At 39.7% G+C, this 26,050-nt stretch overlaps 1 protein-coding gene and 1 long non-coding RNA gene across 3 annotated transcripts; one reads left to right on the top strand and one right to left on the bottom strand.

The window, feature by feature from the left end:
- Positions 1–4,602: 4,602 nt before the first annotated feature.
- HOXD8 (homeobox D8) lies at positions 4,603–7,421 on the top strand. Of its 2 annotated transcripts, none has more exons than XM_074215661.1 (2): positions 4,603–5,518; positions 5,940–7,421. In XM_074215661.1, the coding sequence occupies exons 1-2, from the start codon at positions 4,867–4,869 to the stop codon at positions 6,230–6,232; spliced, it is 945 nt and encodes a 314-aa protein (XP_074071762.1). In that variant the 5' UTR covers positions 4,603–4,866; the 3' UTR covers positions 6,233–7,421. The 2 variants fall into 2 exon arrangements, with proteins under 2 accessions (XP_074071762.1, XP_074071760.1); XM_074215659.1 differs by having other exon boundaries at positions 4,605–5,518; positions 5,937–7,421.
- Positions 7,422–7,651: 230 nt separating this feature from the next.
- On the bottom strand, positions 7,652–12,252 carry LOC141507723 (uncharacterized). Its single transcript, XR_012474258.1, has 4 exons — positions 12,097–12,252; positions 11,642–11,687; positions 10,532–10,574; positions 7,652–9,674 (listed from the first exon to the last, which is right to left on the bottom strand). It is a non-coding gene; the product is annotated as an uncharacterized LOC141507723 (long non-coding RNA).
- Positions 12,253–26,050: the final 13,798 nt, after the last annotated feature.

The raw sequence follows: 26,050 nt of genomic DNA, 5'->3' as shown, positions 1-26,050 counted from the left end.
GACCTAATGAGTTTACGATATGCCTGGCGCTTTGCTTTGAAACCGTCTTATTTTGATGTTTGTGTTTGTTAGAGGGGAAGAAGAAATGCAGACAAAATTAGGTCTTAAAATCCAGACAATAAAATATAAATAAGTCAGAGTTGGAAGACGATAACACAATTTAAGGAGCACTGGGGTTGAGGTGTGGGCACTTTCAAAAAAATAAAGAGGGAAGGAAAAGACGAAAGATGTGGAGGAGGCTTTTAAAAAGCGACTTTATTACGAAGCATATACATCAGTAATTCCTTACATTTTTGCCTACTGCCACCATACTGCTAGCGCATTTAAATAACATATCTTCAGTCATTTCAAAGATGTAAGTAAGCCTAATTTGAACTTGGGTTTTTTGTTTGTTTGCTTGCTTTTGTTTTAAAATTAAGGCCAGCTAGTCCACTGAGAAACACGATGTACTGGATATTGAAGGTACGATCTTCAGTTTCTAAAAATATCTTGTCCAATTTGGATTCTTCGTTAATAAGGTACTCTGAGTACATGGATGTTTACTCAGCTTTCACTCTAATTAAGGAGAAAATGTTTGAACTAATAGAAAACATTGAAAGTTGTGATAGCTTTGTTCTTCAAGTCCAAGCAGAAATGCATAGAATTTTAATTCTATCTGTGTTTTTTGGAATTACTGCAAAAAAGCATAGTGTTATACATTTAAATCCAAACATACAAATAGCAGAATGGAGCTGTTCAGCTGTTCTGTTCATCAGTTCTTTATTAGGCAAAAATAGTTTTAAATCTAACTCAGAGGGCAAGGAATCCTTCAGCAAAATCCTTCAGATAAGAATTCATTACTGACTACCTTCAGCAGAAATAGTCTTTTAAGGAAGAAAGTTAAAATTTTAGATTTTGTTTATAATTAGTAGTAGCTCTCCATTTGTTTTCTTACTTTTTTGCAACCAGTATTTAGGAAATTATGGATGTTTTTGAAAAAATTAATCCAGTTGATAAATATTCTTGAAAAGAATAGCAACGTTGGTATTGAATGAAAAAGTTTAGTACCCGCAAGGACTATATTAAAGGTTTAGCTAAAAATTGAAGTCATATTAATCTCCTTATTATTTTGAATTTCTCTAGCTGATTTTACTTGTTGACAAGCAATGGACCAAACAATTAATAGGTAGGAGAGTAGGAGAGAGAGAGAGAGAGAGAGAGAGAGAGAGAGAGAGAGAGAGAGAGAGAGAGAGAAGAGGAGAGGAGAGGAGAGACAGAGAGATACAGAGAGACAGAGAGAGAGATAGAGACAGAGAGACAGAGACAGAGACAGAGACAGAGAGACAGAGAGAGTTTTAAATTGACTTAAAACGAATGAATAAAGACCAAAGACTGAGTTTGGGCTATTTAGATTCTGTTTTGGTCACTAGAGGGAGCTGTTGCTCCACTTTCCGAATTCATAGAGCTTCGTATTCCTGCCTAGAAACATTTTTATAAAAAAATATTTACAATGCTATTTGAGTCACAAATTAGGATGATTTTAAGCAAAAAATATATAAATTTCACGATTTTATCCGCACCCGGATTTGTTTGAAATATTATTTTGAACCAGTCAATATTTCTTAAAAGTTGGTATTGCATCATTGAAATTATAAAATTTTTTTTATCAAAATAGAAATGTACAAAACAATATATATTTATTTAGAAGGTTAATAACCCAATATTCTATTCTTATTAAAGATATAATTATTTTTAAATTATGCCCCAGAATTTTTTGATAGAATTGTAAATGAAAACTTTGAAATGTTTTCTGAATTAAGCCTCGTTGTATACAAGCTGATTCTGTGGGGCTCCAATTCACTTCCCAGAAACTGCACTTCTGGAAAGTACCGAAATGCAATACTTCCATCATGTATGCTTTCAATTTAATTTGGGTATAGTGACCCATTTCAAGGTTTAAATACACACACACACAGCTAAAGAGATCTGGGGTGGGGGAAATGACAGTTGATTTCCTCTTATTTAAATTTAAAATTATTTTAAATTTATTTTGCTGAAAAAAATAACAAATTGGTGTCAGAATCAGGTTTTAGGATTTCCAATGTTCACTGGAAATATATGAATATTTACTGCTCAAAATTAAATCTCTCTTCCTTAATACTAATAAAATCCATATAATTAACTTGCAACTTGTGCATTCATACACTATCAGTCTAGATAAAAGTTCGAACTACATAATTAAAACAATCCACTTCAAGCTTCTTCTAACATCTTGAACATGTTTTTTCTATTTGCAAAGTATAGAGTCAAATATTCCAGGAATTACTTTAAGAACATGTTAGCGGTGTGGACCAATACAAAAGGAGCATCTATATAGTTGGACATAACTTCCCTTAAATCATTTTGGGATCGTGTCCTGTTTTAAAACCACATTTCTTTAGTTTGCAACATTTCCTAAATGCATTTTAGGTTAAACTGGAAAGTCTTCCGTGGTGGGGTTTGTGAATCTTGAAATTCTGTTCAAAAGATCGGTTAGCTTGAAGCACTTACAATATAAATTTATACTGCAGAAAAAATTTGCTTGGTAACCTAGACAAACGGGGGGGGGGGGCGAGAGGGGGAACACCCATTACATTTATTGGACATTTTAAAAGGGGGAAGAGAGAAAAAGAAGAGAGAGAGAGAGGTGGGTGGAGAAGGAGGTTGACTGTAATGCGAATCAGCTTTGGAGTGTGTTTTCTGGAATCATAAATATTTTTGCGGATTCACACCAGACTTCTCCACATGCCCCAAGCTGCTTCTCCTCACAGCTGAGATCCCGGCTTAGACTTCTTCCTTTCTCTTTTTCTTTCTTTCCTTCATTCTTCCTTCCCCTTTTCCTTTCTTCTGCGGTTCAGGCTTTCTACTATCTTCTTTCCTTCCCTCCTTCCCTCCTTCCTTCCTTCCTTCCCTCCTTCTTTCCTTTTCTTTCTTCCGTCCCTCCTTCCCTTCCTTCCTTCCTTCCTTCCTTCACTCCTTCCTTCCCGTGTTCTCTTTCTTTCTTTCTCTCTCTCTCTTTCTTTCTTTTCTTTCTTTCTTCCTTCCTTCCTTTTTCTTTCTTTCTTTCTTTCTTTCTTTCTTTCTTTCTTTCTTTCTTTCTTTCTTTCTTTCTTTCTTTCTTATCCACACACTTATGCCTTTATAAGCGGCATATCATATCAAAGACTTCAGAAGAACTAAAATTTTAGATAAATGGGAGCAGACTCCTTGAAAGCAGATTGGAATTAGCAGGATCCTAAATACTGGGACCCTAATTCCTTTTGTTTGCAGAACTTTATCACACCATTGTGTTTCATTCGGAGGGAATTTGGGGAAGGCTTTGGGCACCCCACCCATTCTGAAACAAAGCCTAGCTAGAGTTCTGCACTTGAGCCGGATTGAGATCAGCGAGTCCAGTACCTGGAGAATTACCAACAAACTGGAATGTGAGTTCTTTTCCTCTTCTCAGAACATTTCTTTCTTATTTTCTATTCCATCCTCAAGCAATGTTAATTTCTCACCCACACATTTTTCTCTCCTGCCCCCTCCCCCATGACTTCCACCAAGGGTGAAATGATGGAAAGTATATTCATAGGCATGATTTTCATTAAATATCAATTAACCTGAGAGCTTCAGCCATGCATGCAATGCGTCAAGGGTAAATGTACATCTCATTTCCAAACGACCTGCTGGGCTGGAAAATAGTTTTGATTCGCTTTGATAACAACCAGGATTTGAGATTGCTTGTGTGCATTTTTAATGAAACTACTTTTAAATTTCTAAGCAGAAACGCATATCCACAGAATCCAATGTGTCCATTCCTTCAGATACATATTAGTTTCTGGCCTAGGTGCTGGGCTATTTTGTGTGCCTTTATAGCCGTACAAAATAAACAGAGGCTTCTCAATGGCGAGTTCCGAAAGTTCAGAGGACAGTTTACTTTGTGCCCTCTGGGAGTGACCTACTCGCCTCTCCCAAGTGTAAGGCTCTGCCTTTCCCCTTTCCCCAGCCTCTAGGACTTGCCATTCCCTTCCCATCAAGGAGGGACAATAAGCCCTTGGCAGTGCCGCTTTATGGGCCCCCTTTAAGGCCAGCGGAGGTATCTCCTAGTCGGGAGTGAGCTGTCCCGTTGAGCTTCAGTGGCCTTCTGGCGAAGCCACTGGATCACTCCGCGATGGTTATCTCGGCCCCCATCTCTTTGCCTCTCCGCTCAGTGGCGTTGTGCAAAAATGCCTCGCCAGAGCGCACAGAGGCGGCAGCCGCGGCGGCGGCGGGGGCTGTGGGAGGGGAGAGCGGGGGGGTTATGTGAGGGGGGAGGTGAGGGGTGGCGGTGAAAGTTTTTTTTTTCTTTTGCCTCCGGTGCGGTAAATGTAAACCGAAGCCAAAGATTCCCCACTGCGCTTAGGTGCACTTTTTTTTTCCTGGTACGCTCAGGGCCGCCTTGTGCCTAATAGGAAACAGTGGAGGCAGCGGGGCAGGTCACCCGGGGCGCCGCCGATTATATTGCAGCCCCGGCCGCGGCGCGCGCGGAGAGGCAGAGCGAGTGGCGCGCGGGGCAGAGCAGGAGGGCGCGCGGGGGCCGGGCGCAGCCGGGAGGCGCGCAGGGGGCCCAGACGGGCGAGCGAGCCCGAAGTGCCGGCGGCGCGCGGCGCGGGGTCATGAGCACCCGGGCTTAGAGGCCAGCGGCTCCCTGGCCCTCGGAAGGTGGCAGCGACGTAGCGGCGGCGGCGGCGGCACAAGAGGCGCTCGGCCGCTCCCTCAGGCTTCCTCCCGCGCGCTCTCCCCTCCCAGGCCCGGGGCCGCCCTCTGGCGCCGGCGTCGCCACCCGCCGCAGCCCCAGCCCCAGCCCTGGCGCGGCCGCCGGCCCCGATGAGCTCCTACTTTGTGAACCCGCTGTACTCCAAGTACAAGGCGGCGGCCGCGGCGGCGGCGGCGGCGGCGGCGGCGGCGGCGGCGGGCGAGGCCATCAATCCCACTTACTACGACTGTCACTTTGCACCCGATGTCAGCGGCCGCCACGCCGCCGCCGCCGCCGCCGCCGCCGCCCTGCAGTTGTATAGTAACAGCGCCACGGGCTTCCAGCATCACCACCACCATCATCACCACCACCAGCCGCAGCAGCCGCCGCCGCAGCAGCAGCAGCCGCAGCCGCACCCCGGACCCGGTAGCGGCGGGGGCGGCGGCGGGGGGGGCCCGGACTATTACCATCCCGCCGGGGGGAGTCCGGCCTCTGCCTACCAGGCGGCCCCCCCGCCTCCTCCGCATCCTCCTCCTCCGCCTCCTCCTCCTCCGCCGCCGCCGCCGCCTCCCCCCTGCAGTGGGATTGCCTGTCACGGGGAGCCCGCTAAGTTTTACGGATACGATAACTTACAGAGACAGCCGATTTTTACGACCCAGCAAGAGGCCGAGCTGGTACAATATCCTGACTGTAAATCGTCCAGTGGTAATATTGGCGAAGACCCAGACCACTTAAATCAGAGCTCGTCTCCTTCTCAAATGTTTCCCTGGATGAGACCACAAGGTTGGGATGCAGTTTAGAAAAGAAACAGAATGAAAGAGAGGAAAATTTTGCTTCCATCTCACGTCTTAGCTTTAAACTCTCCCCCCCCCTTCTTACCTTTTTTCTTGCCGTAACCGCAATAGGTTTCGTTATAAAGTGATACAATGTATCTATTCACATATATATGTGTGTGTGTGTGTATATATATATATATATATATTTAAACTAGAATAGTGTAAGGATACAGTTGCCGGAATAACTTGTTTATACTTTCTCTCCCTCCCTCCATACAGATCTATTTATTACAGATCTAGAACATAGCAACATAGGTGTTGTTCCCCCATATAGAAGATAAATCTCTACAAACATGCAGAGGCACCAATAAACTCTGTTACTTTTAAAAACTGTTTTTTTTCCTTTTTTTGTTTGTTTTAATCAGCAGCTCCTGGTAGGAGGAGAGGAAGACAAACGTACAGTCGTTTCCAAACGCTAGAGCTGGAAAAGGAATTCCTTTTTAACCCTTATCTGACCAGGAAAAGAAGGATTGAGGTTTCCCACGCTCTAGGACTCACCGAGAGGCAGGTAAAGATATGGTTTCAGAACAGGAGAATGAAATGGAAAAAAGAGAACAACAAGGACAAATTTCCAGTTTCCAGGCAGGAGGGGAAGGAAGGGGAAGCAAAAAAAGAAGCACATGATCTGGAAGAGGACAGAGCTGAGGGCCAGACAAATTAACTTATGCCTTTAAAAATTTACCGTAGACTATTAAAAATAATGATCAACATATGCTGGTGAATGCCACCTGTTTTTCTTTGTTGTAAAGGATTCTACCTGTATTTCAAGCTACCGTAATGTCACTACTCTCCATGTTTCTGTGTTTTGAGAGGTGTTTGGGTTAAAAAATCAGGCAGAGCATAGAAACAATTCAGCTGGGTTTTTTTTTCGTGGAAATTTGATACTGACTTTGTAGCAATATTTTTAAGTTGTAATTTTTAATATCTAAGCTGGTGATTTGCCTCAACAACATAAACTTCCTAATGATAAGCACGAATAGTTGAACCTAAAATGCTTTATTAATCGAAACAAGTGCACTTGAACATTTTAAACTTTTTTTTCTTGTGGTGAGTAAATTAAAAGAAATCTATTAGTTTTTTGAAGAAATTATGTCAGCAGAATATTTACTTTATATTATTTGATTAAAATAAATGTAAAATGTTTTATTTATATTTTTTCTTATCGCTTTTGTAATGAATGGCTTTGGTGCCTTTTGTTTACTCTTAAAGATTCCTTTTTGGCATTTTTATATATGTAATATCTCGGGGAAAAGTTTGGGCCAAATATCTTAAAAGCACAACATAGCTGCAAAAGTGCACTCTCTCTATATATAGTCTTGGGACTTGCAAAAGCACTTAATTTTATGGAAACTGTACCGGTGACGAAAGTTTTACTACAATGTCAAAGTTGACAGTTAATCTTTTGTTAAAGTCCATGCAAATTATGGCAACTAAATCATCTAATGAATGAATACTTGAAAAGCAAATGATATCTTTCTTGATTACTATTCATGCCGGTCAATTGCACGGTCAAATACTTCTTATTTCTCAACTTTCCTCTTACTTTAATTTTGAACAGCTGTTGTAATTTCCTTCTTCAGTCACTTATTTGTACGGACTCCATGTTTCCTCTTTGTTTATAGAGTAGGTGCCATATTTATTTGTATTACCTGCACTCTGTTCATGACATCATGTTGAGCCAACTGAAAACTACGTCTCCACTTGTGTTGGCTGGTACGTCTTCATGTTTCATCCATGAAAACAATGGCTCCACCTATTTGAAATGAACACTGTGAGCAAACATTTAAAATGCTTGTGTAACAGTCGCTAATAGAACATATCTATCCCTTCAATAAAACAAAACAAACAAAGCAGGAAGGAATCTCCTTCAGTGAGCCTGTGTCTGTAGCGCCGCAAAGACTTTTTCATAACCCACAACGCACCAGCTGAAAGCAAAGCAAAGTTCATTTTGGTGCATCCATTTTATTTTCGCACACAAACGACCCCCCCCCCCCAAAAAAATACAAGGAGGCTTCCAAAATGATGTTGTCTGATACTCCAAGGTCTTCTCTCTGTAAGTAAATTTTCTAAGATTCCACGAAAGCTTTGAAATTACTCAAACAGCACATTATGAGCTGCCTGAGTCATACCTAAGTCCTGGATTCCAGGATTTTACAGGATATAACTAACAAGACTGATTCAGCATCTACAGTTTTAGGATGAAAGTTTTAAGAGAGTGAAGACAGTATTATAACATAATCAGTGTCTATCTAAAATAAATAACACTTCCATTCACACAAAAAGGAAAGTCTCATACTTACTTTTTGAATAAGCCATAGTTTATTTTCATCATTTAAAAATTTCCCGTGATTAATTTCCATTGCTTTGAACCAAAGTATAATCTTCAAATTTGGGAAATCTAGGGTTACCCACGGGAAAATGCTTACATTTACAGCAGATGGACAAAAGGACATGAGTATCCTAATAGGAAAAAGAGACTGAGGGGGGCTCATTGACCAAAGCACAGGAAAAGACAAGTTTAAAGAAGACAAGAATTAAGAAACATTTACACAAAAATAGATAGTCGCATACATGTATGATGGATTTATGAGCATTTTCCTATTAACTGTGATAGATTTTGCTTGATATAATGAAAATGTTCCTTGAACAGAAGTTTTCTGATGAATTTTCATAGATGACAATTTTTCATAGGTTTCTGTCATCCAGCTCCTGCTGGCCCAGTATTTAGGGGATTTTGCTTCACATCATGAAGAACACTACTAGATCGTTGTTATTTAATGATTCTCCCAGAGATTAAAATTTAAAAAGATCTTATTTAGGCCAGCAATTGACTTAGAACAGGAACCCATATTCAAAGAGAACCATTGTCAAATGGAAATGTTTGAACGCACAAATTCAGTAACTAATACACACTCTGACAATATACAAAGCTGGATAAGAAGGACTCATTGAAGTGTCAAGGTCAAAATATACCTATTTGCTAACAATCCATGAACTGAACCTAATCTATCAGCCTTTACAATTTCCATCCCCTACACTCTCCTCTAAAATATTCCATTTTGATCTCTCATATAAAATTATATAACTGGGTAGTATTTGGGGAAGTATTGGAATATACACACATCCATTCATACATCTATATGTCCACATATGAAAATGCACATGCAGATATTTTCAATAGATAGAAAGCATGTAATTATATAAATATACAGAGAAATTGCCCCCTTGTACACAGAGATTGAGAGAAATTACACACTCTGCATGTGTGTACATTCATACACACATTGTGTTCTTTCTCTTAATGCAGAAGGTTGCCCTTGAACATCCACCTACAGTGGTATTTCTTTCTGAGAGACTCACAATGACAGGCGTTCAAGAAGCACTTCTAATTGGTTAGGATCTGTAAACATCAGGGCACTGCGGCAAGCTACCGAGCAAACAATTTTGCTGCAGAAATTTGCATAAACCTTTAGAGAATTCCTAGCCTATCAAGTAGTTCTTTGTAGCATTCAGATACAGCAGACTCTTATGATAGCTTCACACAACAATATTTTATTTTTAAGCCTATATTATAATATTAACAGTATTTTTTTAGAGCAATGCTATAGATTCAGGTCCCATTTAGGACATCAGGGTAACAGAAGGATCAAGGAAGAACAAAGGCACGTGGGAAACTTAAAGATCGTTAACTGAAAAGCAAATTCAGCAAGAGCCACTTTGTAAGGCCTCATGATCCAGAATATTACCTAACACACCCCAGAAATAAATATGCAATCATGAAGACCTTTTTGGTGTGAAAAATTGCTGCGACTCTAAACTGAAAATGAGACAGGTGTAAATAAGTGTGTTTTCTTTTAACAGGAAACACCAGACAAACAGCACAAAGGGATATAGATTAACTGGTCTTAGAGATTATTTCACAGAAAATTTTATAAATGATCAGACTCTAGTGCTCAGTTTCAGTGTCAGAGGGTTCAAAGCTTTCTTAAACACCCTTTCCACTTGTCTGAATGATCAAAAATATTCTTTTTCAAATGATCTCTTGTGTTCTTATGCTGGAGTCCAGTGCCTATTCTCATCGAACTGCCAATGTTCATTAAGTGCTATGGTATGTAAAAAAGAGAAAAGGAAAAGATTATTTAAAAATTAGTGACTGCAATTATAATTACTCCCTTCTCAATCTCTTCAGTCAATATATGAGGTTATTAGTTGATACTTTTTTTTAAGACTTGGAGATATGTTTGATGGAAACAAAGGCTTTAATTCTATGTAATACAAGGTCAACCCAGCTGCAGCAGGGAAATTAGACATAGAGGTATAAACTTTGAATAACTGAGTTTTAAGTTACATGGATTAATATATTTAAGCTTATTGGGTATACACACACACACACACATATATATATGTGATAGCTATGTGCACATAAAAGACACATCTAACATGGAAGTTTCTGTAAACTGCAAAATAATCCAAGAGAAATGACATAGTAGAGTTGAGGTTGGTAATGGAAGGAAAGAGCCATGCCATGTGTGAAATATTTCAAGCTGATTTTGAGGAACTGATGGTTATTTCTGCTAATGAAATCTAGGGTCAATTTCTCTTTCATGGGTATTATGTTCAAATACACATATATACATATATTGATTCATAAATATAGGTATCTTTATGTTTTCTATTGGAATAAGAAGGTTTGGTGCCTCTTGCAAATAAGGTGAAAGGAATCTATTAGTTTTGTCAAAAATAATGGAAATTCTCTCAAAAGAAGGATAGAGGCTCCTCTCTCCCCACCTCCCCCAACCCCACTGCAGTGTGATGGTGGTTTTATGGTTGATTAAAGATGGGGGGGAGGAAAAAAGATGAGGGGGGATGAAGTTATCTAGCTAAAATTAAGTACCCTCAGCAAAGACATACTCGTATGACATAATATGCATGAACACATTTTTTTCAAAGTCAGAGTTACCTGTCCATCCTTAAATATGAAGTTGCTTCTATTGCCATGATTCCTGAGATAAACATTGAAGTATGTTTTAGTAGTGGTTACTTAAATTATATATTAAAGTTTAACAAGAAAAAAATGTCTTCCCCTTTGGTCACAATATTAATTTCCCTAGGGATGACCTTATACCCCAATTTAAAATAAGCTGTTGGGAGGATTTCATTCTTTACAGAGTTAAGGTTTGGATGAGAACCTAATATGGGGGTGTCATTGCTTTTAGTAGAGGGTAGTAAGAGTAAACTACTCCATAGTCTTTTAAGTGGATTTGGGGAGGGGGTAAGGAAAAATGAGTTTAGACAGAGAGAGGGAGGGCGGAATGGAATGGAATGAATTTAATTTCCTTTCTTAGTATCTAGATTGGACTAGCTCAAATCTCTCTCTGGGGCTATGACACATTATCCAACTGGTCAGAAATGTTGGGCCAAAGCAACAAAAAAAATTTTCAAAGGAAGGGAGGGGTGAAGGGAAGGGAAAGGATCGGAAAGGGAAGGAGGAGGATAAGATAGAGAGAGTGAAAGGGGGTGGGGAAGAGAGAGAGAGAGAGAGAGAGAGAGAGAGAGAGAGAGAGAGAGAGAGAGAGAGAGAGAGAGAGAGAGAACATGGCGCTTGTGAGCTGTATGTGCAAAATCCGCAAGGAATTGCAGTAAATTCCTTTTTGTTTGAAGAAAATTTACAACTTGGTAATAGACCTTTTTATGACCTATTTGCGGTCGTCATTGGCTGCGGCTGGTCATGTGCAGACTCTGCTCGCCTTCATGGCCTTTTTCCTGATTTCCCTGGCGAATTTTCCCCTGCATTCTGCCTTCCGAGAGCCTCACCCCCTCTTTTTCTAACCTTTGTCTCCGCAGAGGTGTATTCCAGTCGCTGGGATGCGTTTGTGCCGATTTCGGCGAGGCCAGCAACATTAAAACCCTCCCGCTTCCAGCGGCTGGATGCCTCTTGCTGACTCCAAGCTCTTAGAAGACTCATTGCGGAGCATCTTGCTACCGGGTGACTAGCAGCTAGCCAGTCGGCCGGGAGCCTATAGAGAGCTTGCCCCGCAGTACAGTGCTCTTAGTCCACTCCAGCCCCTACCTGTTTGCTCCTCGCTTATTTTTTCCTTCCTTCTTTCCTTTTAATTCTTAAAAAAAAAAAAAAAAAGATAATATTTGGTTTCGGTTGTTGGGATTGTCTTCATCCCAACGACTAATGGATTACAGCAACCACCGGGGTGTTTCTCCGCCTCCTCTCCAACTATCCGGTAAGAGTCACCTTTATTCTTTCTTTTTTATTTTTATTTCATCCCCACCCCCATTCCTTAACCGCCACCACCCCACCCCACCCCCACCCCTGGCGCCCCACTGCGGCGTTTCCCGGCCAGGGAGCTGCCGTAGAATGACTTGAAAAAAGTCATAAAAGTGACTTGTCAGGTCGGATCTGCTTGCTTACGAGTCTATCCTTAGCTCCCAGACAGAGTTTCCGAAACCTGATTGACAGTTCCCCGCCTCTCCCCCCCCCCCCCACGCCAAAAAGACCCCAGTCTCCACCACCTGTCCCAGAGGTTACTTCCTTTCCCTGGGTGGAGTAGACAGGGCAAGGTGTTGAGTCTGGCCTGTAGAGAGAAGTTCATAATGTCAGGGTGGTCGTGGGCGCTGCTCATACTGAGAGTGGAGGTGCGGCAGAATGGATACCCCAACCCCCCACTGGCGCGTGTTGGAAGAGGGGGCGCGGAGATTTTCTTGTAAGTCTAAAGCTTGGTTTTGATAAAATAAAGGCCTTTCGGCATACTGAATGATAGTAAGATGTTTTTTGTGATTTGTTCGTTATTCTGAGAAGTCAGCCCCAAACTGGAAAGGCTAACAGGTGTGTTTTGCTTAGCTTGAGGGTTAGCTTGGTGTCTGTGTTAGTGTCCTTAAAAATTTGCAAAGCTGGATGTCATTACAAGGTTTTGGAAGTTAGGATTTAGTGAAAAATGCTAATGGACTTCAATGATTTTGCACAGTGACTTTCAGATGGGCCGAAAATAATATTGTGTCCTTATTTCTTAATAATCCTCAAAGGTTCTTCCCTTATATTTTGTAATGTAGTTTTATATTTACTCCATGAACTCAACCTACAAATGTTCATTTTCTTCAAATAACGAAAATATGCATTAGGATTCGTATAAGGGCCAATATTATTTTTTAAAATGCTACACATCTTTATGATTAAGCGATTCTTACGTTTCATTTTGTAGCAGAGTAGAATTTTTGCTTACTTATATACATTGTCAACCTTGTCTAAGAGGAAGCACCTTTTGTAAGATTAAAAAACTCAACCTGTTTTAGTCATTAAACAAAATGTTGCAACCTTTCCTACTAACTCTGCTTTCCTATCATTTCCCAAACGTTATCGCCAAATGTATTAACATGTCTTTTAAAAGGATTTTTATATAATTATATGATAACCTTATGGTGCAACGAATACAAAAGATTCAAAATAATGGAAAATACACTCTGCATTGCGTAAAGAACTATACATCGACACATTGCGGGAAAGTCAACATTCTCCACTAATTTATATATTAAGATTTCTCACTACTATTATAATTTCCCTAAATATCTGTTATAATCCCCTTAAGCCTTTAGAAGAATGGACGTCTGTTTAGAAATTTATTTATTAGCAATTAACACCAATATCATTTTGGTTTCAAAATGGAGATTTACAATTTGTTGTGAGGTAGCTGAGGAGAAATAACTGTCGATGTTTAGTAACCTTAGGAAATAATTTATCTCCTGACCTATTTTATAAGCAGTTCTTATTTTGAGAACTCATGCTAATATTTTTTGATTTTAGTATCATAATCCTTTGGTTATAAAGAAGATTTTGAGCTGTCATTTCACATTCTCCCTTCCCCTATCTCCACTCTTTCAACTTTAATAATTTGTATAGCAAGACCAGGGAGAAGAGTTGTAACCACAGAGGAATAGTTTATAGATATATGTAAATCCACTACATATTGGAGTGATTCCCTATTCAATATCCCTGAAATTCTATAGATATGTATTCATAGAGAAATCAGCGACAGAGGCATATGGTTTTACACAGCTGAATATGATGTCATGGATTCAGACATGGTGGACCTATAGATAATTCCAAGTGCTTAGTAGAAGTAAGTGACCAATTGTGTTTAGGGAAAAGAATAATTCCTAAAATGTGTTTGGATGGAGGCTCTTAAGACAATCAGAAACACATTTAAAACTTAGCTGCAGCCAGAAGAACCACTTAGCTCTTGCTTTATCAACCAATGTAAAATGAAACGAAATCCAAAATGTCTGGAAGCTGAAATCAAATGCCTGCCTTTGTGAGAAACTCCCTTCGTGCTTGGCCAAAATCTCGATCTATATATAGCCCATGTAAATGGAATGAATTTGTGCTTTAGCTCAGTGGTGTCAAGGGATGGTGGGGGTGTAGCAAGAGTTGTCAGTACAGTGGAAAGGGGGATAAAAAGAAAATAAACGTGTCTGAGTTAAAATTCAGCTTATTTCTTTACCAAGACTCCTCCCAAATAAGCATATTTTGCATGATTTCTGCTCTCTGAGTCTTAGAGGCAGGGAAAATTCGAACAAAGACAGTATTTCACCCTTTGGTTGGCAGGCAGCTGTTAAAGGTATTTACAGCTCTGCTGCAGTGCGGCAGGGAAGGCAGAGTTTGAAGGGGGTGGGGGTAGGACAGGAAGTTAAAGGAAATGCAAAACGTCATAATGATCTGAATTCCAATTTGTATCCAAATTAAAATATGTAATTCTCTTTCCAGTGGAAAGTCTTTCTCAGCAGATAGACACTTATGTATGGTAAAGGCTGGAGAAATCTGGAAGAGAAGCGTTCACGTCTGTAGGGTTTCTTGACCTTTATTTGTTTTAGTGGCTCTGCGGAAGCTGCATACTAGATTTTAGAATACTTATATAAAGGAGAAGCTGGATTTAGACTGCAGTTCTCCTTACATGAAAACGTAAATCGGGAAGGATCTGCTTTATAATTCCATTTAAAATTTTCTTTCTGTTGGGAGGAGCGAGGGACGTGGGAGAAGGAAAGAAAGTGTATTCCCTGACTTTCTGGGACTGATTTAAGTATCAATTGTAGTGAATGACATCAGGCCTGTATGATTTTTTTCATTCATCTTTGTAGTGAGGTGTAGTTGCGGAACAGTAGGGCACCAAACCCAGATGCAAGACTAGGGAACTGAGCTGTAAGCGCACGCGCAGTGAAACCACCAACCAACCAAGCACAGATGGGGGAAGGGGCAAGGGGGGAGGGGAAAAGACAGAGAAGAAAAAGAGGAGGAAGATTAAACTTGATCTTTCCCCTCTACTACTTATTCAAGAGTATTTGCAATTCATCTTTCCTTAATTTCAACCTTCCATTTGTAGGAAAAATCTTTTTCCCCACTGACCTTCTCTTGACTTGGTCGCGTTACTTTCAATCATTCAATATCATTTTCCCTAGTCCATTCACTGCAAATCTATACTTTAAAAAATCAGGACAGACTTGGTGTCAAATGAAATCCAATCTTCTTTCCAGGTGTTTAAAATATATTTAGGACCCTCCAAAACTTTATGTGGTTATTCTGTCTGTTTCATCTGGTTTGGGAAAATAGATTTGTTCTTGGCCCAAATTCAAACCACGTAATTTAAAAGCAATCCCACCAGCCCGAACCTTCTCAACCCTTATCTCCTCTGTGTGACAAGTTGCAACGCTAGGTAGGCGAGGGCACAACTTAGTCGAGAATGATAGAAAGAACAAACAAGTTGTAGACATCTTCCTGAAGGTGTTTGCTAACGCCCACTGCTGCCATGGGGCTGCAGAGTCAAGACGGAAATGGAGGACTGGAGGGGATATGGGAAAGGAATAAAAGAGCTTGATTTGTCAGGAGCTTTTCCCGATAAGGCTGTCTTCGATTCAGTGGAGCTGCATTCTGCCAGTTAGAGAAAGTCACAGGCCTTTCTTTGGTGGTTTCAGAATATGGGTTCCCTTTTTTCCCCCTTTCTTTCTTTTCCTTCCTTCCTTCCTTCCTTCCTTCCTTCCTTCCTTCCTTCCTTCCCTTCCTTCCTTCCTTCCTTTCTTTCTTTCTTTCTTTCTTTCTTTCTTTCTTTCTTTTCTTTCTTTTTTTTTTTTGCTATCAGGCCTCTTGTCCAGGAGAAGGCGCTGTAGGACAAGCCTCACGCGGGTTCCAGCTCTGCAGGAAGTGCCCTGAGTAGGAGCCGGGGGCGGCGTGGTCGAGTGGGTGGTGGGAGGGGCACGTAACCTACCCCCTGCGCACTCCCTGGAGCCATACAGAAGCTTGGCCAAGTTCTCCGCGGACCGCGCCTCTGCCAAGATGCCTGCCGGCGGCATCCGGAGAAGGCTGCTCAGTCAGTGACTAGCTGGGCCACAGGCTTAATCTCCTCTGTTTGATCTGGGCTGAGAGCTCGGAGTGCTTGCATGGACATAGACATCTTCACCTTACGTCTTCCTCCTTTTCCCGAAGGAGTTAGAGAAAGTTTACACGAGAGCATTGAAAAAATTTGTGCTCCGAGGAGCTATTTCTGGGGATCTGCCTTTGCCTTGCCTTCACCCTCCTACAGGGGGAGCGCTTTCCTGATGCAAACCCCTATACCCCCAAACCACCCAATCTGCTCGTTAACGGCTCTTTTCGCCATTAACTTCAACACAACCGCGCTGAAAAGGGGGATGGGGACAATTTACAAACTTAAAAGCAACAAAATCCAAACACAAATGTGTCTGTATTCCTTTGCTACTCTGTACCATTTGCTGCTGATTTCCTAACCTTGTGACCTCTTGACCACACACAAAAAGGAGCAAAATTAAAACCAAATCTAATATGGTTTCTAAGTTCCCAGAGGAACCCTTTTCATCTTACAAGCTGCATCCAGTACTGCATTAGGATTCCCTTGAGTTTCAGATCCCTAGAAGAGATCCCTTATTTACTCTACGTAGGTAGTCTGTGGCACAGATTGTATTCAGAACAATTGTCTCCTTTCCCCACCATATATTCCCCTTTCTTTCCAACTTCTATCCTGTTTCTGCTTTAGACCAGTGTATCTTTGATGATACTCAGGCCTAATAGATTTTTTAACTTGTCCCAGAGTTTCCAGAGAGGTCTGCCATCATAGCTGGAATGGAACTCAGAATTCATCAAGCTCCATCTCTGGACCTCACTTTCCAATTTTGTAAATCAATATGCCTACATTTGAAAAACTCTAAGGTCCCTTTAAATTCTAACTCCATAAGCACTACGAATAGAGCCTAACCAATTAATGAAAGTCTGTTGAAATGATTTGAACTATGATTCTAGAACAAAGTTCCTAGGGAAGATTTTGGAGTTAGTCGAGCTGGATCAAGACAGCAAACCCATTACCCCTATATCACATGCATTCTTAGTATATGACTAAGGCCCAAGACAGGTGTGTATGTTTGTATTCTTTTCACCTACTTTACTGCCATTCTCCCTTTCTTTCTCCTTCCTTTCCCCCAGACTGGTGTAACTTCTATTTCTTTAGGTCTTATAATCAGAGAGTGCTAGAACTGGAAGCTGCAATGATCTGAAGATTATTAGGATAAGCTCCTGACAAATGAAGCCTCTTTATTCTTTTCTCTTATTCTCTCTGATTTCTCATTTCTGTGGTGCCCACATGGGAGATCCCACTGTTTCCAAAGTAAGTCAGTTGATAGTAAGCACCTCCAGGGAGATGTCTACAATTTGTGCTACAGCTATTGTTACCGGTGAAATAACTGAGGTTAATAAAAGTGAATGCACTTGCCCCAGGATCATGAATCTACTTACAAACTAAAATTTAATATCAGAACTCATCTGTTGAATGCCAATACAGAAACTTTTCCTTTTCACCCTGATACTTCTTTGTCAATAGTCTTTATCTCAACTAAGTCAAATGCTTTGATTTTGTGCTGCATCTCACCAGCATTGGTCCTCTTTCTAGTCATGTAGAATAATGACATATACATTTCAATGTCTCTTCTATTTGGTTCTTTGCACTGACCTTCTGTTATCCTCTATTGGATAGTAACTCAATCTGCTAGGAGCCTTCCTCTCCTCCTCCTCCAAATGTCATGATGACCAGTGGAGAACATGAGTTATCTTTAAGGGAGCTAGGAGGCCCAATGGATAGAGGAAGACTTGATTTCAAATCCAGTTTCAGATTGAAAACCATCTTTACATGTAATTGGAAAAAAATAAAATAGAGAGAAGATCCAGCTTCAGACCTTCCTATGTCCTAGGACAAATCACTTAACCACTCTCTGCCTCAGTTTCCTTAACTATGAAATGGAGATAATAATAGCACCTACATCACATGGTTGTAAGGATCAAATGAAAGTTTAGTATGATGTCTAGCACATACATAGTAGGTATTTAATACATATGTCTTCTCATCCCTTACTCTTTTGTCAATACCAGCTCATCCTTCACCCCTGATACATATCTCTCTGATGATATCATTTAGAGTGCTATGAGAGAGAGAGAGAGAGAGAGAGAGAGAGAGAGAGAGAGAGAGAGAGAGAGTTAATGTTGTTTTAGGGATATTTACTCAATCTTCCTGAGAAGTTTGTCTTTCTCTAAAGTTTCATTTTCAAAGAACTATGGAAACAAATTTCTTTACCCTGTGTAGCAGCATTTTTTTTGTAATAGTAGCAAAACACTGGAAAATGGGTGCCCATCAATTGGGGAATGATTGAACACTTTATGATATATCAATGTAGTGAAATATTGTGCTGTAAGAAATAATGAATATGAAGAATTTAGAAAAATTTAAGAAGAGTTGTTAGAACTGATGCAGAACCAAGTGAACACAGCAAGATGAACAATCAACATGATCACCACAATAATATAAAGAAAAACAATTTGGAAAGATTATGTACTCTGGTCAATACACTGACTAATCATGATTTCAGAAGACTGGGTGGCCCCTACTAATGGGCAAAGAGGTACAGAATGAAGTACACATTTCCTAATAGTTATAATATCAATTTGTTTTGCTTGACTATATGTATTGGATAATAAGAAATTCTTAGGGGAGATGAGACAATAGGAAATGAGGGATTTTTTTTAAAAAAAGGAATGTTTAGAAAAAGGAAACATCCAAAGAATATTTTAATAACAAAAATTCTTTTTCTCTATCTCTATATTTCCTTTAATCCCATTTCCAGATAGTATTCCTTAAAAAGAATCACCTCTCACTATGATGTTTCTGTTTTAATTTTCTTTTGCCTTCTACCTTTCCCTTTGAGATTACATTTCCTTCCTGCTCAGTAAGCAGGTTCCTGTATCCTTGCCATTGGGGCCTAGTAAAAGGGGCAAGCAACACATCCCACCCTTTCCTTCCTCCTTTTTAGCTTTATATTCTCTCAGCCTGTTGTTCATATCCTAGGTACCCACAGAGCTTGTGGGGTCCTGAGGACTTGAAGCCTTCTGTGGGTTATAAAAAGTCTGATATCAGTAGGATGTAAATAATACCAGTTCTTTCACCAGTCTGAAAAGCCTAAAAGTCTCTGGGGCAAAATTGAAGCAAACCATGCGCCAAAAGAAAGAGTGAAGACAAAAAAGAGTAAGAAGTCATAAGATTCAGAGCTACAAGGGACATTAGAAATCATTTAGTTCAAGAGACTGGTGGCACATTGCATTGTGTTATGGATTAATGCTCTAAACTACTTATATTAAGAATCCCAGTCCTACAACTAATTTGTATTTGGCTATTTTAAAAATATATTTGTATCTATTTACTTAATGGTTACTCTATGTATTTATATATATGTGTGTGTATATTACATATATATTATATATACATATATGTGTATATTACATATATATATACACACACACACATCTCTCAAGATGTGGGTTCTCAAGTGTGGGTTCCTTGCAAGTAGAAATTGCTCCTTTTCTGTAGTTGGATCTCCAACTGTTAGCACAGGCCCTTAATAAACATTTGTTATTGGCTTGATAGAAAAAAAAACATCTCAGTCCTGGCTTCTCATTTGTGGTAGTTCTTATGTTTTGAAGGGTAAAGTGGGAAAGTTACTTAAGGGCCCAAGACTTTTTCAGTATGTCTCTTCTTCCTCTCTTCCCAGACAGAACCTGATGACATAATATCTCTGATGTGTTGCTAAAAAAACTGTGGGCAAATCTTCTCTCCTCAATTTCCTCTTAGGAGCATAGTTCCCAGTGGAGCTTAGGAATGAAGAATGAGTAGTAGAAAGAATGAGGAAAGATGGTCTAGGAAGGAAAATTACATTTGAAATGACCTTCTATCTCTCCTCTATAGAATTTCTGTCTAGTTCAAAAGTAAGTACTGGTGGCTCTAAGGAAAAGGATAACATTGAATCTGAGGCTCCAGGCACTATGGCTTCCATTTCCACCTCTTCACAGTGCTCCACTCCCAGCCCTGTTCCCCCATAGTCCTCTACCTATACAGGTAAACACACTCAATGGAAGTCACCTCTTTTCCACTCTGTACTTTTTTGTTTGTTTGTTTCTTCATAGTATTGTTTTCTCTTGAACTTTTCCAGGTGTATATCACTTTTCCAACATTCCCCTCTATATCTTTCATTTCTGTATCTTGAACTGGGTTTTGCTGGAAAAGTCAGAGGGCTCTCTTTAAGAGTATTTCTATTCTAACTGAAGAAACATTCACCAGTCCATTGACTTTGCTATCTAATATTCTCTTCCTGTTTTCATTCTCCTAAAATGCTTCATCTCATTGCACACATTCACTTCCTTTGGTATCTTTCCTCCTAAAAGATTCAATGTTTTAGAACTCTTCTAGACAGATGAACCCAAAGTCCACATCATGAGTAGAACTAGGTTTCCCCTCTCAGGAAATAAGAATTTTCTAGGTACATTCTCAACATTTGCCAGAAATCTGGAGTGGAATTTCTTTCAGCCCTGAGATTTACTACTTTTTTGATCAGGCAACTTTTACACCACCAAACAATCTAAGTAAAATTAATGATTTGCCTTTTTTTTCAGAATGTAGAACACATCTTTGTACAAGGGTGTTTTACCATGAAATTCCTATGTTTACCTATTTCCCTTTTTCAGAGTTTCCTTAGAAGGAATTCAATACCATTTCTAATAATTCCATTTTTATATATATGGCTGCAAGTCCTTGGTTCTTAGTTTGTGGGGTCAAAAGGGTTAGGGATCAAATAAGGAGATGACTAGAATAAGTTGTATTTAGAATACTGCTGATTTCTCAACCAGAACACACATCACTCACTCCTCAACTCTGTTTCCCATCTTTATGTAATCTGTTAAATCTTTCTTGTTGGGGAAGAAAGTGGTGTATTAATGAATCAAAATCAAAGGACTTGGGTTTAAGAAAAGCACAAACCTTGGAATTTAGAACTTGGAGATAACATAGTCTAGTACTCTTCTATGAATGAAAAAATTGAGATGATTTGCTAAAAACCACACATTTTGTAAATAGTAGAGGTGAGATCTGAAGAAGGTTCTGAACCCAAATTCTCCACTGTTTTCACTATTCAGTAATCTAATAGTAAGCATGAATTTCTACACCAGGACAACCTACAGAAGAGTTATCTTGGATAATAAAATCAAAAGGGATAGTTCTCTGCCTTATGAAGATACTCAGATTCAAATTTCATTCAAACGGAAAAAGATTATTTCTTCTAGATTTTCATTCTGTTTCCTTTCCTCAATCTGATGTTTTCTGGCCTATAGTACCTAGTCCTAAGAGTGACCCTTTGTTCATATTTCAGTATATATGAGACTTTCTGATCCAGTTCCCCTTTCCTTCTTATATAAACTTTCTATTATGCTTACTCCCTTCTCATTAGTTACGTTTCCTGATGTTTATGAGAAAAATGGAAAATGGTTCATCTCCCCAATTAATTCACACACACACATATATATGCATTGTAGACAGAGTGTATTTTTGTTAGGAAACATAATGAAGGCCCTAATAAAATTCTTTATCATGATTTCTTTAATTCTATGTACTTAAAAGAACTTTTTATAATTGTGGTTACAAGCTACACCTTTAGGGAATAAATGCCTTTCTTTGGTTAGCTGGAATTTTTACATTTGATCTTTCTTCCTAACTCTGACCCCTACTAAACTTTGAATCTGGCACAGCAACTTAATAATGATAGATTGTGAAACTACCAAATCTAGCACAGGGAGATACAGGAACCTATTCTGGTAGATGATCCAAATTTTGAACTTATTGGTTATTATTTGTAAAGAGGAGTGGGTCTAGAAGGAGAAAGTTAAAATAACTATCATAATAAGGAAAGGGAGAAAATAATATAAGTGATTTTTCAGGCTAATAAGTTCCATACTTTCTATTTGATGGAAATCAAATCTGGAAAAGGTTTAGAATGGCATGAAGAACTGGGAGGAAAATTTAGAAGCAAAGTTATCTTTTACAAAGAAATGTCTTTTCTTTCCAGAGTAGCTTTCATCAGTTTGATGGGAATTACTGATGGAAGTAGTTGCTTTGCTTTAGAATTCTATATGTGTGTGTGCACATATACATGTGTACACAAAACATTCATCATTTATATAGAGATTGATTTAAAAATGTATGCTTCAACTCATTTATATTTATATAGGCTAAATCAGACCTCAGGTTTCCACAGAGTTCATAGAAACACATACATGCTTCTATTTTGAAGTGTGGGAGGGTGTGGGGGAGAAAGGGCCACTTCTCTCTTTCCTTTCCAGCTCCTTCTGGTGGTCTATGGGTTTATTTTTTTCCCCTCAGCAGAGAATTCAATATCCTTCTTTGGATGAGTAACCAGGCCAAGGCTACATATTGAATATCCAAAGAGAATAAGGATTTCCTTCTTCCTCAGATACTCAGCTGTCCCCTGAGCAGGGCTATATGCCCTTTGGGCAGGGATCCCTTTCCCTCTAAGCTCCTTGTGCCCAATTTTTGTTCCAAATCAATTCTAAGTCCAGTGGTCTTAGGGGCAAGTGAGTTGGGACATTCAACTTCCTGTGCTTAGAAGCCTTGAAATTCTCATTTGCTTCCTCACACCCTGTTGCCTTCACACCAAGACTGTTTTATTGTTTTATAGCCACCCTTAGAGGTTCAGTTCTCAGAGATTTCTTTGGGGCTATTTGGCCACTTCTCACTTTACCAACCCAGAGCTTTTCTGGTTTGAACAGTTTGGTCACTTACTCGGGCTCCCCTTTCAGATCTAAGGAAATCATAGAAATCCCCACACTTGTGATGACCTTCCCCTCTTACTAAATCCATCCTGAACTATTGTTTAGCAAATGTATTCGTTCAAACCAATTCTTTTCCCATCTCCTCTACTCCTAATCCCCCCTTCTTAGGGTGTCCTCAAACCAAACGCTAAATAACTTCCAGGGAAGAAACTAAGGAAGCATGCGATGTGTCTTATCTTTCCTCTTTATTTCTTTTAAAACTATAGAGCTAGAACAGATTTAAATAAAGGAGTTGATGGTACTCACAGCGAATGCAGCGAAAGAACCATAAGAAATGCCCACAGTCCTTTTCCCAAATAGCAAATTTGGAGCACTATTTCTCAACTTAAACAGCCTTCTCTGAAAAGGTACTGTTTGAAAAGACCCGGGTATTGATATGAATATGGCCTCCCATGCATCCTGAATATTTGGAACTATTTAAATTTGATAGAACAGTTGCAGTGAACCTTTATTTAGTGAATAAAAGTTTAAAGCAGAAGGTTATTTATGGTTCCGCAGAGATAGGTCCTGAGTGGCTATTTAGAAGCACGTGATTCCAATAAACTTTGTTTTATGGCTTGAGAGTTGACAAGCCAAAATATAATTCCCACCATAAATTAGTTTAAGAGCATACAAGTGCAGATGCTTTGGTTCCTGGAAGCAGTAATAGGGAAAATGTTAGCAAGGAACATTCGGCTTGATCCTGAACGAGATATTTCTACTCTCAGGTTCCCCTATCCACTGGGAAAGAACAGTAAGTCCGTGATTACCTATGATACAACTAAAGACTTGGTCGAATTTCTCTGATGTTTGTTAATCCTGCGGGTAGAGGGAAGGACTTGGGAAGAAACACAAATCAGGTTGATTCAAAATCAGCCTAACTTGGAATGAGCAGAGGAAGAATCAGCCTTCTCTTTTCTTCTCACACTTACACAAAGGTAGCTTGGTCAGTATCCCCTCCCCAGGATTAACTAGCAGGAAGGAGGGAGTTTAACTGTTTCCTTTCTTAGTATAACGGTACATCTAATTGAGATAGGAGAGCGGTTATTATATGCTGAGAGGGTAAAGAAAAGGAGAAAAAGTTGGGGAGAGGTGGAACTCTAGAGATTTCTCGGTGCTAAGGAGATGTAAACTATCCTGTGTAATAAAACTTTAAAATGGGTTGACATTTTCTAAGGAGAAATTTGCTTTAGGTTTTACTGTGATATAGATGTGTGTATAGGCATTATGGTATAAGTATAAATACATCAATTTACAACAATACCATTTACCTTTATACCCACTGATTCCATTTCCTCCCACCATGAATTAGTTTCTCATTTTCCTTTGAATTGATCTTTGACATTGAATTCATGTAAAATTGAGTACCTGATCCCAAGTCACATACACATCCTGCTTGAAAATGGAGAGCATTGAGAAGAATTGTAAAGTTTCATCACATGTAAATTTTAAAGTAACCTGAATGCATTAATAGGAAAGTAGAACAGCTTCTAGGCTCAGGGTAGGGTGGAAATCTCCCAAGAGAGTATAGATTACGGGATCTACTTTCTCAGAAACGACTGTGGAGTCACCGATGGATCCAACTGAAACACAGAAGGCAACACACAAAGGCCCTATCGCTTCCCACTACTCCAGTGGGGAAACCTTGCTCCAAGTAGATGCTGAAAAACCAGAGGAGGGATTCAGCAGCCCAAGAGAATTCAGATTTCGGTGCACACAAGTGAATCCGAATTGGGACTGCAGGTTCTGGCTTGCAAGGAAACTTGCAGGGGCGCTATAGTTTCCGAAACCTTAGGGTGGGAGACGTGCTTTTATCTGGGCAGGACACCTGGCAGGCCTTTGCTCTATTTCTCTACAGTCTTGAACCTTGATCTTTTATGGAATTTAACAGTGACCCACGTTTTTATTGCAACAGGTTCGTCACAATGGAAAGACGTCTCCTGTAAGTACTTCTTTTGTTCTACCTCCTTACAAAGTTTGAATTGTTGAACTGTTAACTGTTAAATGCTTTTGGAAAAGTAATACAAGCGGGAGGGTGGGTGAAACTTGCCTCTCCTACACTGGGGTTATTTGAGCATTTGGAAATCATGGAGAATAAGCCGTTTTGAACCTGCTGTTACTGGACCCTTTTGCAATCACCTGTGCTGTTGAAGCTGAGATTTCTTGAAGCACTTACCATCCAGCACAGGTGCTGGGTGGCATCTTAAACTCCTTATAAGTGCTTGAAACTAATTAGCAGTGTACTCTGTTAGCATGCTGGAGCAATGCAGCGCCTCCCTGTGCGAACACTGAAATCACCGAATTTAATCATAGACTTCTAGAACTGGACCACTCCTATTTCAATCCCACGCCCAACTGCCTTTCTTTTCCCTAAAAGAGTTCCCTACTACTCTCTTGTAGGGATTTCCTGATTTAGAAACACTTCTGAAGAGAGAGGAATATACTCATGGGCTTTGCGTGAACGTGGTTTATAGACACTTTGGAATCCAAGGGGGCGGGGTGACTATTACTATTAGGTATGGGGCTAAAATGGTCATCCAGCTTTCCATAGAGCAACTGAAGATATTCCCAATGCTTTAAGTAAAATGAGTGGGTCAGTTAGAGCAGCCCAATAACATATAAGGAAAGAGAGGGGGCAACTGCTGCTGGGACTTCGGTGCTGTAATTTTGGTCTTCCCGGGGTTGGTTTTCCACATGAGAGCACCAGAATTTCTAAGGCCTCCGATTAGATCTTCTATAGAGAATCGTCATTTAGATGGTTTTATTTATTTTTAAAGAAAACGAAAGGAATTGCAGCCTTGGTAGTCTAGAATTTCTATGAAATTGTGCTAATTGTTGTCTATGAAGAAAATGAAGTCTGTAGAAGTTAAGTTCTCCACACATGCCCATTTTTTCTAATTAAATATTATCCTTGATCGTGTGGAACAAAGAAATTATAAATATATACATATACTTACATGTATATCATAGCTATGTAAATATATAATATATATACAGGCTTGTCCAACCCATAGAAAGAAGCAGTCTTTCTGATAATCAGGTTGTTTTCAGTCACTATGCCAGGCTTATCCTTGCGCAGCAGATTCTGCTCTGTGATTTTCCCCCTTCTCTTCTGCAAGATATCCTTGATGAAGTTAAATGGCTCTCTTTGCTGTGGGATTTAACATTGTCTTTCATAGGTAACCTTTTCCTTGCTTTCCTCCATACTGAACTGCAGATATACACTTGGCAGATGAGACATGGACTCCCCTTATATTTCTGAATCAATTTTTCCCT

The sequence above is a fragment of the Macrotis lagotis genome, chromosome 1, assembly GCF_037893015.1.
Source record: "Macrotis lagotis isolate mMagLag1 chromosome 1, bilby.v1.9.chrom.fasta, whole genome shotgun sequence".
Taxonomy (NCBI): Eukaryota; Metazoa; Chordata; class Mammalia; order Peramelemorphia; family Peramelidae; genus Macrotis; species Macrotis lagotis.
This window is presented reverse-complemented; position numbering and strand designations above follow the sequence as displayed.

Coding starts and splice junctions, on each gene's coding strand:
- HOXD8 (XM_074215659.1), top strand. CDS start 4,867: ATGAGCTCCTACTTTGTGAACCCGCTGTACTCCAAGTACAAGGCGGCG. Junction 5,519..5,936: donor TCCCTGGATGAGACCACAAG/GTTGGGATGCAG, acceptor TGTTTTAATCAG/CAGCTCCTGGTAGGAGGAGA.